Source organism: Haliotis rufescens, unplaced genomic scaffold, assembly GCF_023055435.1.
Source record: "Haliotis rufescens isolate VD_foot unplaced genomic scaffold, xgHalRufe1.0.p SCAF_61, whole genome shotgun sequence".
Taxonomy (NCBI): domain Eukaryota; kingdom Metazoa; phylum Mollusca; class Gastropoda; order Lepetellida; family Haliotidae; genus Haliotis; species Haliotis rufescens.
In genome coordinates this window covers 2,093,866-2,107,348 of record NW_025964346.1, presented here as the reverse complement: position 1 = coordinate 2,107,348, position 13,483 = coordinate 2,093,866, and the positions used below count along the sequence as shown (strand labels likewise).

Sequence of the window (13,483 nt, the reverse complement as noted above, 5' to 3'; positions counted from 1 at the left end):
GATGTTGTATATAGAGGGTCTACAGGGGATGTTGTATATAGAGGGTCTACAGGGGATGTTGTATATAGGGGATCTACAGGGAATGTTGTATGTATAGGGTCTACAGGGGATGTTGTATATAGAGGGTCTACAGGGGTTGTTGTATATAGAGGGTCTACAGGGGTTGTTGGATATAGGTTGTCAGATCCTAATAACGTTAAAGTTGTTCAGAAGTTATTTGTTCTTCTACAGGGAACGAGGGATGTTCGGGTTGAGGAGGCAGATCTCTGGCCGATTGTGTTGTCCGTAATTTGTGTCATCATCGTGGCAGCACTGACCTTCACCTTGTGGTGCTACAAGAAGCGTGGCACGTATCGATACCGTGTGCGGGAACCGGCAGGTAGGTCACGTCAGAGCAAGACGTATGATGCACTCATTAGTAGGCTCATGAATATTCATGAGCATGTTCAAGACACATGCCATATCAACTGTTCTGCATGTACAGGTTTGAGGTCAAAGTTCCCCCTCCACCACACACGCTGATTGGTACGCATTAATGCAGTGGCGTCCTGAAGGGTCCCCCTTGCCCCTGTACTCTCAGACGGGAGATCCTCCAGATACTCACTGCATCAGCTGTATCATGATAGATGTGTATTGCAATTCACTTTAAACCCATTCATATAGTTACTTATCAAGAATAACTCATCTGGGAAATATCAGTTCCAGAGAGTTTATATGTTTGACCTCTGACCTCTGTGAAATAACGGTAGCTGAAGCTGATGCAGCTTGGAGCCAGCTCATTGACTCAGGTGTCACCCTGTGACAACCTCACCCTGTGACAACCTCTCCCTGTGACAACCTCACCCTGTGACAACCTCTCCCTGTGACAACCTCACCCTGTGACAACCTCACCCTGTGCTCACCCTATGACAACCTCACCCTGTGACAACCTCACCCTGTGACATCCTCACCCTATGACACCCTCACCCTGTGACAACCTCTCCCTGTGACAACCTCTCCCTGTGACATCCTCACCCTATGACACCCTCACACTGTGACAACCTCACCATGTGACAACCTCACCCTGTGCTCACCCTATGACAACCTCACCATGTGACAACCTCACCCTGTGACAACCTCACCTTTTTTCAACCTCTCCCTATGACAACCTCACCCTGTGCTCACCCTATGACAACCTCACCCTGTGACAACCTCACCCTGTGACATCCTCACCCTATGACACCCTCACCCTGTGACAACCTCACCCTGTGCTCACCCTATGAATACCTCACCACGTGACAACCTCACCCTGTGACAACCTCACCTTTTTTCAACCTCTCCCTATGACAACCTCACCCTGACCTCACCCTGTGACCTCACCCCATGAAACCTCGCCCCATGACCTCACCCTGTGATAACCTCAACCTGTAACGACCTCACCCTGACAACCTGAACCTGTGACAACCTCACCATGTAACAACTTCACCCCATAACAACCTTACCCTGACAACCTCAACTCATGACCTCACCCATGAAAACCTCACCCTGTGACCTCACTCTGTGAAACCTCACCCCATGACACCCTCTCCCCGTGAAAATCTCACCCTATGACAATCTCACCCTATGACAATCTCACCCTATGACAACCTCACCCCATGTCAACCTAAACCTGTGACAACCTCACCATGTGACAACTTCACCTTGTTACAACCTCCCTCTATGACAACCTCACCATGACAACCTCACCCTGTGACAACTTCACCTTGTTACAACCTCCCTCTATGACAACCTCACGATGACAACCTCACCCTGGGACAACCTCACCATGAGAACCTAACCCTGTGACAACGTCACCTTGTGACTACCTCACGATGACAACCTCACCCTGTGACAACCTCACGATGACAACCTCACCCTGTGACAACCTCACTACTCCTCCATTATTAACCCAGAAAGTTTCCAAATAGGAGACGAGAGCGCCTCCATGTAGCAGCTTATAAGATGTCAGATAATCGGTATTTGGACAAAATCATAATTGTGATATTTGAACAGATTTGAAGGAGATATTTGGCTGGGGGTGGGGGGTGAGACTCATTGATCCGATGGCACTGCCGGGCTACCTCATTGATCCATCCTCCGCAGCATCGGCTACGGCCACAGGAGATGGAGCTTCTGTACTTATTCCGGGAGTGATGGGACTGATATGCACAAGATAAGAGATGATCGCTTCTCACAAAAGGCCAGTGTGTTTTCCTATGCTAATATCAGTATGGCTGAGCTGCACGATTGAATGCCATTTTGTGCTTTTCACTTCGAATGCATTCTGTTTAAAGTGCATCATGAAATATTCATTTTGTTTATTAATAACCGTAGATTATTAAAACGGAGGGTATGAAAGGGATGGGATCCATGTAATGCCTTGAGACACGTGCTACTTTGCCACGACAGTAAACATCATCACGATATTACCTGTAACCCGTGCTGTGCAGTGTGGCGTTACTTCATGACGTCTTGCGGGAGGACATCTTGTAAGCTCTGCGGCCAAGGCCTGAAATAGACACAGAACACATCAGAGATCAAACGTAAGGCGACTGTTTGTAAGATTGTTGAGTTCCGCTCGGCTAAAAGTTTCTGTGTGACTGAGGTGATGTGGGGCTGCATCTCACACAGGCTTCGATGTAATTACAGTCATCAGCTACGGATCAACACGCTATTTTGCTTGGCTTCATCATTTGCCCGTCATCAAAAAAGGAAATCCAGGCATCAAAACCTTGATCCATCCAAATTTGGTTCCATCTTAAACGGATCGGAAGTTTCATTTGCCTGAAGTTTGTGATCATGGCGTATTTTGATTTGGGTAATAAAAAGTAGTGAGGTTTGTATGCCTCCTGAAAAACTTGCTGTCTCCTGCATGGTGTATACATGCTCTCAGCACGTCACTAAATCAGGGGCAGAGTCACACAATAGCAGCTGAGTGTGTAGTTTATATCTTGTGTGTCAGTGTGATGAAGGCTCTGTCTGTGTCAGTGTGATGAAGGCTCTATCTGTGTCAGTGTGATGAAGGCTCTATCTGTGTGTCAATGTGATTAAGGCTCTACACAGCTTACACACAGACCCACACATGGCCTACACACATGGCCTACACACATCAATACACACATCAATACACACATGGCCTACACACATCAATACACACATCAGTACACACATCAGTACACACATCAATACACACACCAATACACACATCAATACACACATCACTACACACATGACTACTCACATCAATACACACATCAATACACACATCAATACACACATCAATACACACATCAATACACACATCAATACGCACATCAATATGCACATCAACACTAACATCAATACACACATCAATACACACATCAATACACACATCAACACTAACATCAATACGCACATCAATATGCACATCACTACACACATCATTACGCACATCACTACGCACATCAATACACACATCAATACACACATCAATACACACATCAATACACACATCAATACACACATCAATACACACATCAGTACACACATCACTATGCACATCAATACACACACAATACACACATCAATACACACATCAGTACACACGTCAATACACACACCACTACACACATCAATACACACATCAATACACACATCACTACAAACAGATCAGACTCCTGGCACACTTGTGCACAATTTTCCCACCAGGAAATAGCTCTCTATCGCCCGGTCACAATATCTCTAGGCTGTTTGGTTTGATAGCGAGTTTACTAATTAAGAGCCATTTTCCATCTTTTCTTGTCTAAATAATGTCTTTGTAGTTTGCCAGAGTTTTCCCTTGGGTCATTTTAGATTAAAGGGAGAGAATTGCCACATTTTGCATCTGCAATCCATGTCAAGTCTTGATAATCTTGTACATGGCAGATCTGTGAGTGGGCTTTGTACGGTGCCGTGCTTCATGGGGCTTTCTGTCCTCCGACTTGATTACACGTACGCTCCGCTGCCTGACAGCTGCCGTAACGGGCATTGTTTTATCTGGCTTCGCCATTTCATAAAACACCTAAATTGACCACTTTTTGTGCAATATTTATTTTCATCATGTTAGAAAATGCTTGATCTTTAGATTGGTTTCTAAGATGGGTTTCGTTTTTCTCCAAGGATGTCCGTAATTGGGTTTTCACCTCGCGAGAAGTGTGACTCCTGCTGTAGTTTGATGTGTGGTCAGACCAGCCTGCCAGGGGAAGTCTTGGTGGAGCTGGTCGACAGAGAACACCTCATGACAAACATGCTTCTACATAAACACTCCATTAGAATTGATCGGGTTAAGAGTTTGCTGCCAATTTTCTGATGATGGAATTTGAAGGAGATTGTTGCAATTGTTTTTTTAGAGTAGGATTTTAACTGCAGGCCACACTTGGTTTTATGACCTGGCTCATCAGGTTAACAGACAACTCAACCTTGACCCTTCTCCATCAATGTATTCGTACAAGCGTCCCCCACCATGGCTATAACAAGGCCGACCCAAGCTTCAATTATGTCCAGAATAGCTGTTGAATGAAATATTCCTAAAGATTTGATCAAGTAAATGTTGATCACCTCAAGTGAAAAGAAATCCTTAAACCACGACAAACTAACTATCAGCAACATTCAGAAATTGTTGAAGGATGATGATATTCTATCTGAATAGGCTCCTGCTGGAGAATGGCTGATTATAAGCTTGACACACGTGTTGTGCTGCCGGGTCGTGTTGTGCTGCCGGGGTCGGTGCACTGATTCCACCTGGAGTACAAAGTCAGGCTGGCATTTGTCTAATGAAACCATCCATAACTTAGATTAGTGCGCTCCCTCAACAAGATACACTGAATGGTAATATGACCAGGAGTCTTTGCGGCAACACTGGAGCGTGTTGACACTGCCCTGCTACAAAATGTGGGAATCGTGTCCAATGTTATGAACATCCCATTTACAGGCACCGGAGAGTGGACAATGAGGAGGTGTTGTCACAGCGTCAACACGCCGCTCCGGAGGCAGATCCCTCCTCGGCTAATATTGAAGCTAACCACCGACAACACATGCCCTACACATGTGCAGGTCGTGACTTCTTCAACTTACATTGTTGTCCAGGGCTCATAAGGCAGACGGTGGAGTCATATTGCTCATGCTGTTATTGAAGCCAATGTTGCTGGAACAGATGAACGCTTTTCACCAGATACAGACATGTGCTGGCTTTCCAAGCAACCACAGATGATGGATTTTAGGAGGATTTTATTAGTTTTTCACAGGAAGAAATTATCAGTGTAATATGATGTGGTCTTGGTTCATCGATAAATCTATTGGATTCACAAGCACAGAAGGTTCAGATTAACAAGCTCAGGAGGTTCAGATTAACAAGCTCAGGAGGTTCAGATTAACAAGCTCAGGAGGTTCAGATTAACAAGCTCAGGAGGTTCAGATTAACAAGCTCAGGAGGTTCAGATTAACAAGCACAGAAGGTTCTGATTAACAAGCACAGAAGGTTCAGATTAACAAGCTCAGAAGGTTCAGATTAGCAGGCTCAGGAGGTTCAGATTAACAAGCTCAGAAGGTTCAGATTAACAAGCACAGGAGTTTCAGATTAACACAACAGAAGGTTAAGATTAACAAGCTCAGGAGGTTCAAATTAACAAGCACAGAAGGTTCAGATTAACAAGCTCAGGAGGTTCAGATTAACAAGCACAGAAGGTTCAGATTAACAAGCTCAGGAGGTTCAGATTAACAAGCTCAGGAGGTTCAGATTAACAAGCACAGAAGGTTCTGATTAACAAGCACAGAAGGTTCAGATTAACAAGCTCAGGAGGTTCAGATTAACAAGCTCAGGAGGTTCAGATTAACAAGCACAGAAGGTTCAGATTAACAAGCTCAGGAGGTTCAGATTAACAAGCTCAGGAGGTTCAGATTAACAAGCTCAGGAGGTTCAGATTAACAAACACAGAAGGTTCAGATTAACAAGCTCAGGAGGTTCAGATTAACAAGCTCAGGAGGTTCAGATTAACAAGCTCAGGAGGTTCAGATTAACAAGACAGAAGGTTCAGATTAACAAGACAGAAGGTTCAGATGAACTACCTCAGAAGGTTCAGATTAACAAGCTCAGAAGGTTCAGATTAACAAGCACAGAAGGTTCAGATTAACAAGCTCAGAAGGTTCAGATAAACAAGAACAGAAGGTTCAGATTAACAATCACAGAAGGTTCAGATTAGCAGGCTCAGGAGGTTCAGATTAACAAGACAGAAGGTTCAGATTAACAAGACAGAAGGTTCAGATGAACTACCTCAGAAGGTTCAGATTAACAAGCTCAGAAGGTTCAGATTAACAAGCACAGAAGGTTCAGATTAACAAGCTCAGAAGGTTCAGATAAACAAGAACAGAAGGTTCAGATTAACAATCACAGAAGGTTCAGATGAACAAGACAGAAGGTTCAGATTAACAAGCTCAGAAGGTTCAGATAAACAAGCACAGAAGGTTCAGATTAACAATCACAGAAGGTTCAGATGAACAAGACAGAAGGTTCAGATTAACAAGACAGAAGGTTCAGATGAACTACCTCAGAAGGTTCAGATTAACAAGCTCAGAAGTTTCAGATTAACAAGCACAGAAGGTTCAGATGAACGACCTCAGAAGGTTCAGATAAACAAGACAGAAGGTTCAGATTAACAACCTCAGAAGGTTCAGATAAACAAGACAGAAGGTTCAGATTAGGAAGCACAGAAGGTTCAGATAAACAAGACAGAAGGGTCAGATGAACAAGCACAAGGCTCCTCTCCACCCCCCCTATCCCCCCCCCCCCCTATCCCCCCCCCCCCCCCCCCCCTATCCCCACCCCGACTACAGATGTGAGAGATGACAGGGATCAGCATCCTCTGTGGCTGTGACTTATGTCATCCATGCTGGTCGTTATATTAATTACCGCTGTGATCAAGGCCAGGTGTGTGAACTGACCTGTCAGTATGAACAAAACCGGGGAGCTTAATGGAGATCAATGTCCACTTATGCTGTAAATTACCATGATTGCACACAGACATTACTGTTAGTGGAAATTATTTCATAGTGGTCAAGACTTGACCTTTGATGTGTCCCAGGTTGATGGGCAAGCAGTGATCCGTGTAATGGCCCATTGTACGCTCTCTAACTGGCCACGTGCCGGCTATTGTGCACTGCCTCATTAGTTAACAGCGCGGCCTAATCAGCTGTGGCCCGGCCTGGAAGGCTGCATGCTTGGATGCTGGACGTGTATAGAGATTGGGGAGCCAGCATGTCACAGGAAGTACACCTGGACTGCCGCGGGTGGGTTAGTTAGGTGTGTAAAGTACACCTGGACTGACGCGGATGGGTTAGTTAGGTGTGTGAAGTACACCTGGACTGCCGCAGGTGGGTTAGTTAGGTGTGTGAAGTACACCTGGACTGCCGTGGGTGGGTTAGTTAGGTGTGTGAAGTACACCTGGACTGCCGCGGATGGGTTAGTTAGGTGTGTAAAGTACACCTGGACTGCCGCGGGTGGGTTAGTTAGGTGTGTAAAGTACACCTGGACTGCCGCGGATGGGTTAGTTAGGTGTGTAAAGTACACCTGGACTGCCGCAGGTGGGTTAGTTAGGTGTGTGAAGTACACCTGGACTGCCGCGGATGGGTTAGTTAGGTGTGTAAAGTACACCTGGACTGCCGCAGGTGGGTTAGTTAGGTGTGTAAAGTACACCTGGACTGCCGCGGATGGGTTAGTTAGGTGTGTAAAGTACACCTGGACTGCCGCAGGTGGGTTAGTTAGGTGTGTGAAGTACACCTGGACTGCCGCGGATGGGTTAGTTAGGTGTGTGAAGTACACCTGGACTGCCGCAGGTGGGTTAGTTAGGTGTGTAAAGTACACCTGGACTGCCGCGGATGGGTTAGTTAGGTGTGTAAAGTACACCTGGACTGACGCGGGTGGGTTACTTAGGTGTGTGAAGTACACCTGGACTGCCGTTGGTGTGTTAGTTAGGTGTGTGAAGTACACCTGGACTGCCGTGGGTGGGTTAGTTAGGTGTGTAAAGTACAGCTGGACTGCGGCGGGTGTGTTAGTTAGGTGTGTGAAGTACACCTGGACTGCGGCGGGTGGGTTAGTTAGGTGTGTGAAGTACGCCTGGACTGCCGTGGGTGGGTTAGTTAGGTGTGTAAAGTACACCTGGACTGCCGCAGGTGGTTAGTTAGGTGTGTGAAGTACACCTGGACTGCCGTGGGTGTGTTAGTTAGGTGTGTAAAGTACACTTGGACTGCCGTGGGTGTGTTAGTTAGGTGTGTGAAGTACACTTGGCCTGCCGTGGGTGTGTTAGTTAGGTGTGTAAAGTACACCTGGACTGCCGTGGGTGTGTTAGTTAGGTGTGTAAAGTACACCTGGACTGCCGTGGGTGTGTTAGTTAGGTGTGTGAAGTACACTTGGCCTGCCGTGGGTGTGTTAGTTAGGTGTGTAAAGTACACCTGGACTGCCGTGGGTGTGTTAGTTAGGTGTGTAAAGTACACCTGGACTGCCGTGGGTGTGTTAGTTAGGTGTGTAAAGTACACTTGGACTGCCGTGGGTGTGTTAGTTAGGTGTGTAAAGTACACTTGGACTGCCGTGGGTGTGTTAGTAAGGTGTGTAAAGTACACTTGGACTGCCGTGGGTGTGTTAGTTAGGTGTGTGAAGTACACTTGGCCTGCCGTGGGTGTGTTAGTTAGGTGTGTGAAGTACACTTGGACTGCCATGGGTGGGTTAGTTAGGTGTGTAAAGTACACCTGGACTGCCGCGGGTGGGTTAGTTAGGTGTGTAAAGTACACCTGGACTTCCGCGGGTGGGTTAGTTAGGTGTGTAAAGTACACCTGGACTGACGCGGGTGTGTTAGTTAGGTGTGTAAAGTACACCTGGACTGCCGTGGGTGTGTTAGTTAGGTGTGTAAAGTACACCTGGACTGCCGTGGGTGTGTTAGTTAGGTGTGTAAAGTACACTTGGACTGCCGTGGGTGTGTTAGTTAGGTGTGTAAAGTACACTTGGACTGCTGTGGGTGTGTTAGTAAGGTGTGTAAAGTACACTTGGACTGCCGTGGGTGTGTTAGTTAGGTGTGTGAAGTACACTTGGCCTGCCGTGGGTGTGTTAGTTAGGTGTGTGAAGTACACTTGGACTGCCATGGGTGGGTTAGTTAGGTGTGTAAAGTACACCTGGACTGCCGCGGGTGGGTTAGTTAGGTGTGTAAAGTACACCTGGACTTCCGCGGGTGGGTTAGTTAGGTGTGTAAAGTACACCTGGACTGACGCGGGTGGGTTAGTTAGGTGTGTAAAGTACACCTGGACTGACGCAGGTGGGTTAGTTAGGTGTGTGAAGTACACTTGAACTGCCGTGGGTGGGTTAGTTAGGTGTGTGAAGTACACCTGGACTGCCGTGGATCGGTTAGTTAGGTGTGTAAAGTACACTTGGACTGCCGTGGGTGTGTTAGTTAGGTGTGTAAAGTACACCTGGACTGCCGTGGGTGGGTTAGTTAGGTGTGTAAAGTACACCTGGACTGCCGTGGGTGGGTTAGTTAGGTGTGTGAAGTACACTTGAACTGCCGTGGGTGGGTTAGTTAGGTGTGTGAAGTACACCTGGACTGCCGTGGGTGGGTTAGTTAGGTGTGTGAAGTACACTTGGACTGCCGTGGTTGGGTTAGTTAGGTGTGTGAAGTACACCTGGACTGCCGTGGGTGGGTTAGTTAGGTGTGTGAAGTACACTTGGACTGCCGTGGGTGTGTTAGTTAGGTGTGTAAAGTACACTTGGACTGCCGTGGGTGGGTTAGTTAGTTGTGTGAAGTACACCTGGACTGCCGTGGGTGGGTTAGTTAGTTGTGTGAAGTACACCTGGACTGCCGTGGATCGGTTAGTTAGGTGTGTGAAGTACACTTGGACTGCCGTGGGTGGGTTAGTTAGGTGTGTGAAGTACACTTGGCCTGCCGTGGGTGTGTTAGTTAGGTGTGTAAAGTACACTTGGACTGCCGTGGGTGGGTTAGTTAGGTGTGTGAAGTACACCTGGACTGCCGTGGGTGGGTTAGTTAGTTGTGTGAAGTACACCTGGACTGCCGTGGATCGGTTAGTTAGGTGTGTGAAGTACACTTGGACTGCCGTGGGTGGGTCAGTTAGGTGTGTGAAGTACACCTGGACTGCCGTGGGTGGGTTAGTTAGGTGTGTGAAGTACACAGAATGCCAGGACAAGACAGTCTTGCTGAATAAAGTCTTGCTGCTCATTTCTGTCACACCCTACCTCCCGGCACATGTTCAACTGTTGTGTGGCACTCTCAGCAGGGTCGTGTGAAGTGTTCAAGATAGAATTTTCATGTCAAGGGTTAATGTAGAGTGCTCATGTAAAGGGTTAATGCAGAGTGTTCATGTCAAGGGTTAATGTAGAGTGTTCATGTCAAGGGTTAATGTAGAGTGTTCATGTCAAGGGTTAATGTAGAGTGTTCATGTCAAGGGTTAATGTAGAGTGTTCATGTCAAGGATTAATGTAGAGTGCTCATGTAAAGGGTTAATGCAGAGTGTTCATGTCAAGGGTTAATGTAGAGTGTTCATGTCAAGGGTTAATGTAGAGTGTTCATGTAAAGGATTAACATAGAGTGTTCATTTAAAGGGTTAATGCAGAGTGCTCATGTAAAGGGTTAATGCAGAGTGTTCATGTCAAGGGTTAATGTAGAGTGTTCATGTCAAGGGTTAATGTAGAGTGTTCATGTCAGTTGTGAATGTAGAGTGTTCATGTCAAGGGTTAATGTAGAGTGTTCATGTCAAGGGTTAACATAGAGTGTTCATGTCAAGGGTTAATGTAGAGTGTTCATGTCAAGGGTTAACATAGAGTGTTCATGTCAAGGGTTAATGTAGAGTGTTCATTTAAAGGGTTAATGTAGAGTGTTCATGTCAAGGGTTAATGTAGAGTGTTCATGTCAAGGGTTAATGTAGAGTGTTCATGTCAAGGGTTAATGTAGAGTGTTCATTTAAAGGGTTAATGTAGAGTGTTCATTTAAAGGGTTAATGTAGAGTGTTCATGTCAGTTGTGAATGTAGAGTGTTCATGTCAAGGGTTAATGTAGAGTGTTCATGTCAAGGGTTAATGTAGAGTGTTCATGTCAAGGGTTAACATAGAGTGTTCATGTCAAGGGTTAATGTAGAGTGTTCATTTAAAGGGTTAATGTAGAGTGTTCATGTCAAGGGTTAATGTAGAGTGTTCATGTCAAGGGTTAACATAGAGTGTTCATGTCAAGGTTAATGTAGAGTGTTCATGTCAAGGGTTAACATAGAGTGTTCATGTCAAGGGTTAATGCAGAGCCTTCATGCCAAGCCTTCATGCAAAGCGTTAATATAAGGGTTTATGTTTAGGGTTAACATAAACAGTTTATTTCAAGGGTTAATAGAGGCAGTGTTGCAATGCAGTGTTTAGTCTGTTGCAATGAAATAATTGAACAGATAAACACAGCCATATTCATTTTGTAATGGAAGGATTAACTTTTTGTCTGCTTGAACAAGCCTCTTGTCCATGGTGATAACTCTACACAGAGGCAGTGCTTGTTTGGGCTATTATGACACAGATAGAGACTTATGAAAAGACAAATAGCACACCACAGTGAGATGGTGTTTTCTGCTTGAATGCCATTGGAATATAGAGATGAGATTTGTATTTGCTATTCCACATCTGACTGCGATGTTTGTGTGACTTGAGCTGGGAGGACAAAGGTGCTGGCGCTGATCGGAGGAGGAAGCGTACTTCTTCAATTACCCAGAAACCAGGCATCTTTGTGTGATGAAGCTTCTCCCTTCCTCCTCACAGCAACGAGCGGCGACGTGTTCAGTTGAAACATACTTCAGTAATTAGAAAGTTGTTTGAACTTGGATACTCCATCCATACATCATTTGTCTGTTGCCTCTTAACAACTTATGGCATGTGTTTGAATGACAGCTTCTATGACACGGACCAATAATGGTATATGTTCTAGTGACAGCTTCTATGACAACATACCAATAATGGCAGATGTTTTAGTGACAGCTTCAATGACAACATACCAATAATGGTATATGTTTTAGTGACAGCTTCAATGACAACATACCAATAATGGAATATGTTTTAGTGAGAGCTTCTATGACAACATACCAATAATGGCATGTGTTTGAATGACAGCTTCTATGACAACATACCAATAATGGTATATGTTTTAGTGACAGCTTCAATGACAACATACCAATAATGGAATATGTTTTAGTGAGAGCTTCTATGACAACATACCAATAATGGTATATGTTTTACAGCTTCTATGACAACATACCAATAATGGCATATGTTTGAAGGACAGCTTCTATGACAACATACCAATAATGGCAGATGTTTGAATGACAGCTTCTATGACAACATACCAATAATGGCAGATGTTTTAGTGACAGCTTCTATGACAACATACCAATAATGGCATATATTTACAGCTTCTATGACAACATACCAATAATGGCAGATGTTTTAGTGACAGCTTCTATGACAACAAACCAATAATGGCAGATGTTTTAGTGACAGCTTCTATGACAACATACCAATAATGGTATATGTTTTAGTGACAGCTTCAATGACAACATACCAATAATGGAATATGTTTTAGTGAGAGCTTCTATGACAACATACCAATAATGGTATATGTTTTACAGCTTCTATGACAACATACCAATAATGGCATATGTTTGAAGGACAGCTTCTATGACAACATACCAATAATGGCAGATGTTTTAGTGACAGCTTCTATGACAACATACCAATAATGGCATATATTTACAGCTTCAATGACAACATACCAATAATGGCAGATGCTCTAGTGACAGCTTCTATGACAACATACCAATAATGGCATATGTTTTAGTGACAGCTTCTATGACAACATACCAATAATGGTATATGTTCTAGTGACAGCTTCTATGACAACATACCAATAATGGCAGATGTTTTAGTGACAGCTTCTATGACAACATACCAATAATGGCATATATTTACAGCTTCAATGACAACATACCAATAATGGCAGATGTTTTAGTGACAGCTTCTATGACAACATACCAATAATGGCATATGTTTTAGTGACAGTTTCTATGACAACATACCAACAATGGTATATGTTTTAGTGACAGCTTCTATGACAACATACCAATAATGGCATATATTTACAGCTTCAATGACAACATACCAATAATGGCAGATGTTTTAGTGACAGCTTCTATGACAACATACCAATAATGGCATATGTTTTAGTGACAGTTTCTATGACAACATACCAACAATGGTATATGTTTTAGTGACAGTTTCTATGACAGCAAACCAATAATGGCAGATGTTTGAATGACAGCTTCTATGACAACATACCAATAATGGCAGATGTTTTAGTGACAGCTTCTATGACAACATACCAATAATGGCTGATATTTTAGTGACAGCTTCTATGACAACATACCAATAA

The 13,483-nt window shown here is 44.4% G+C and overlaps 2 protein-coding genes across 4 annotated transcripts in view; one reads left to right on the top strand and one right to left on the bottom strand.

Moving 5' to 3' along the window:
• Positions 1-13,483, top strand: part of LOC124118669 — a 289,157-nt gene that overhangs the window by 22,272 nt on the left and 253,402 nt on the right. For both annotated transcript variants that reach the window (XM_048386865.1, XM_048386864.1), the window contains exon 3: positions 232-379. In XM_048386865.1, coding sequence (XP_048242822.1) covers positions 232-379 — 148 coding nt within the window. The remainder of the gene's footprint in view (positions 1-231; positions 380-13,483) is intronic.
• The window catches only part of LOC124118662, a 199,678-nt gene that overhangs the window by 123,774 nt on the left and 62,421 nt on the right, over positions 1-13,483 (bottom strand). For both annotated transcript variants that reach the window (XM_048386861.1, XM_048386860.1), the window contains exon 2: positions 2,449-2,527. The gene's annotated coding sequence lies outside the window, so the exon portion shown is untranslated. The remainder of the gene's footprint in view (positions 1-2,448; positions 2,528-13,483) is intronic.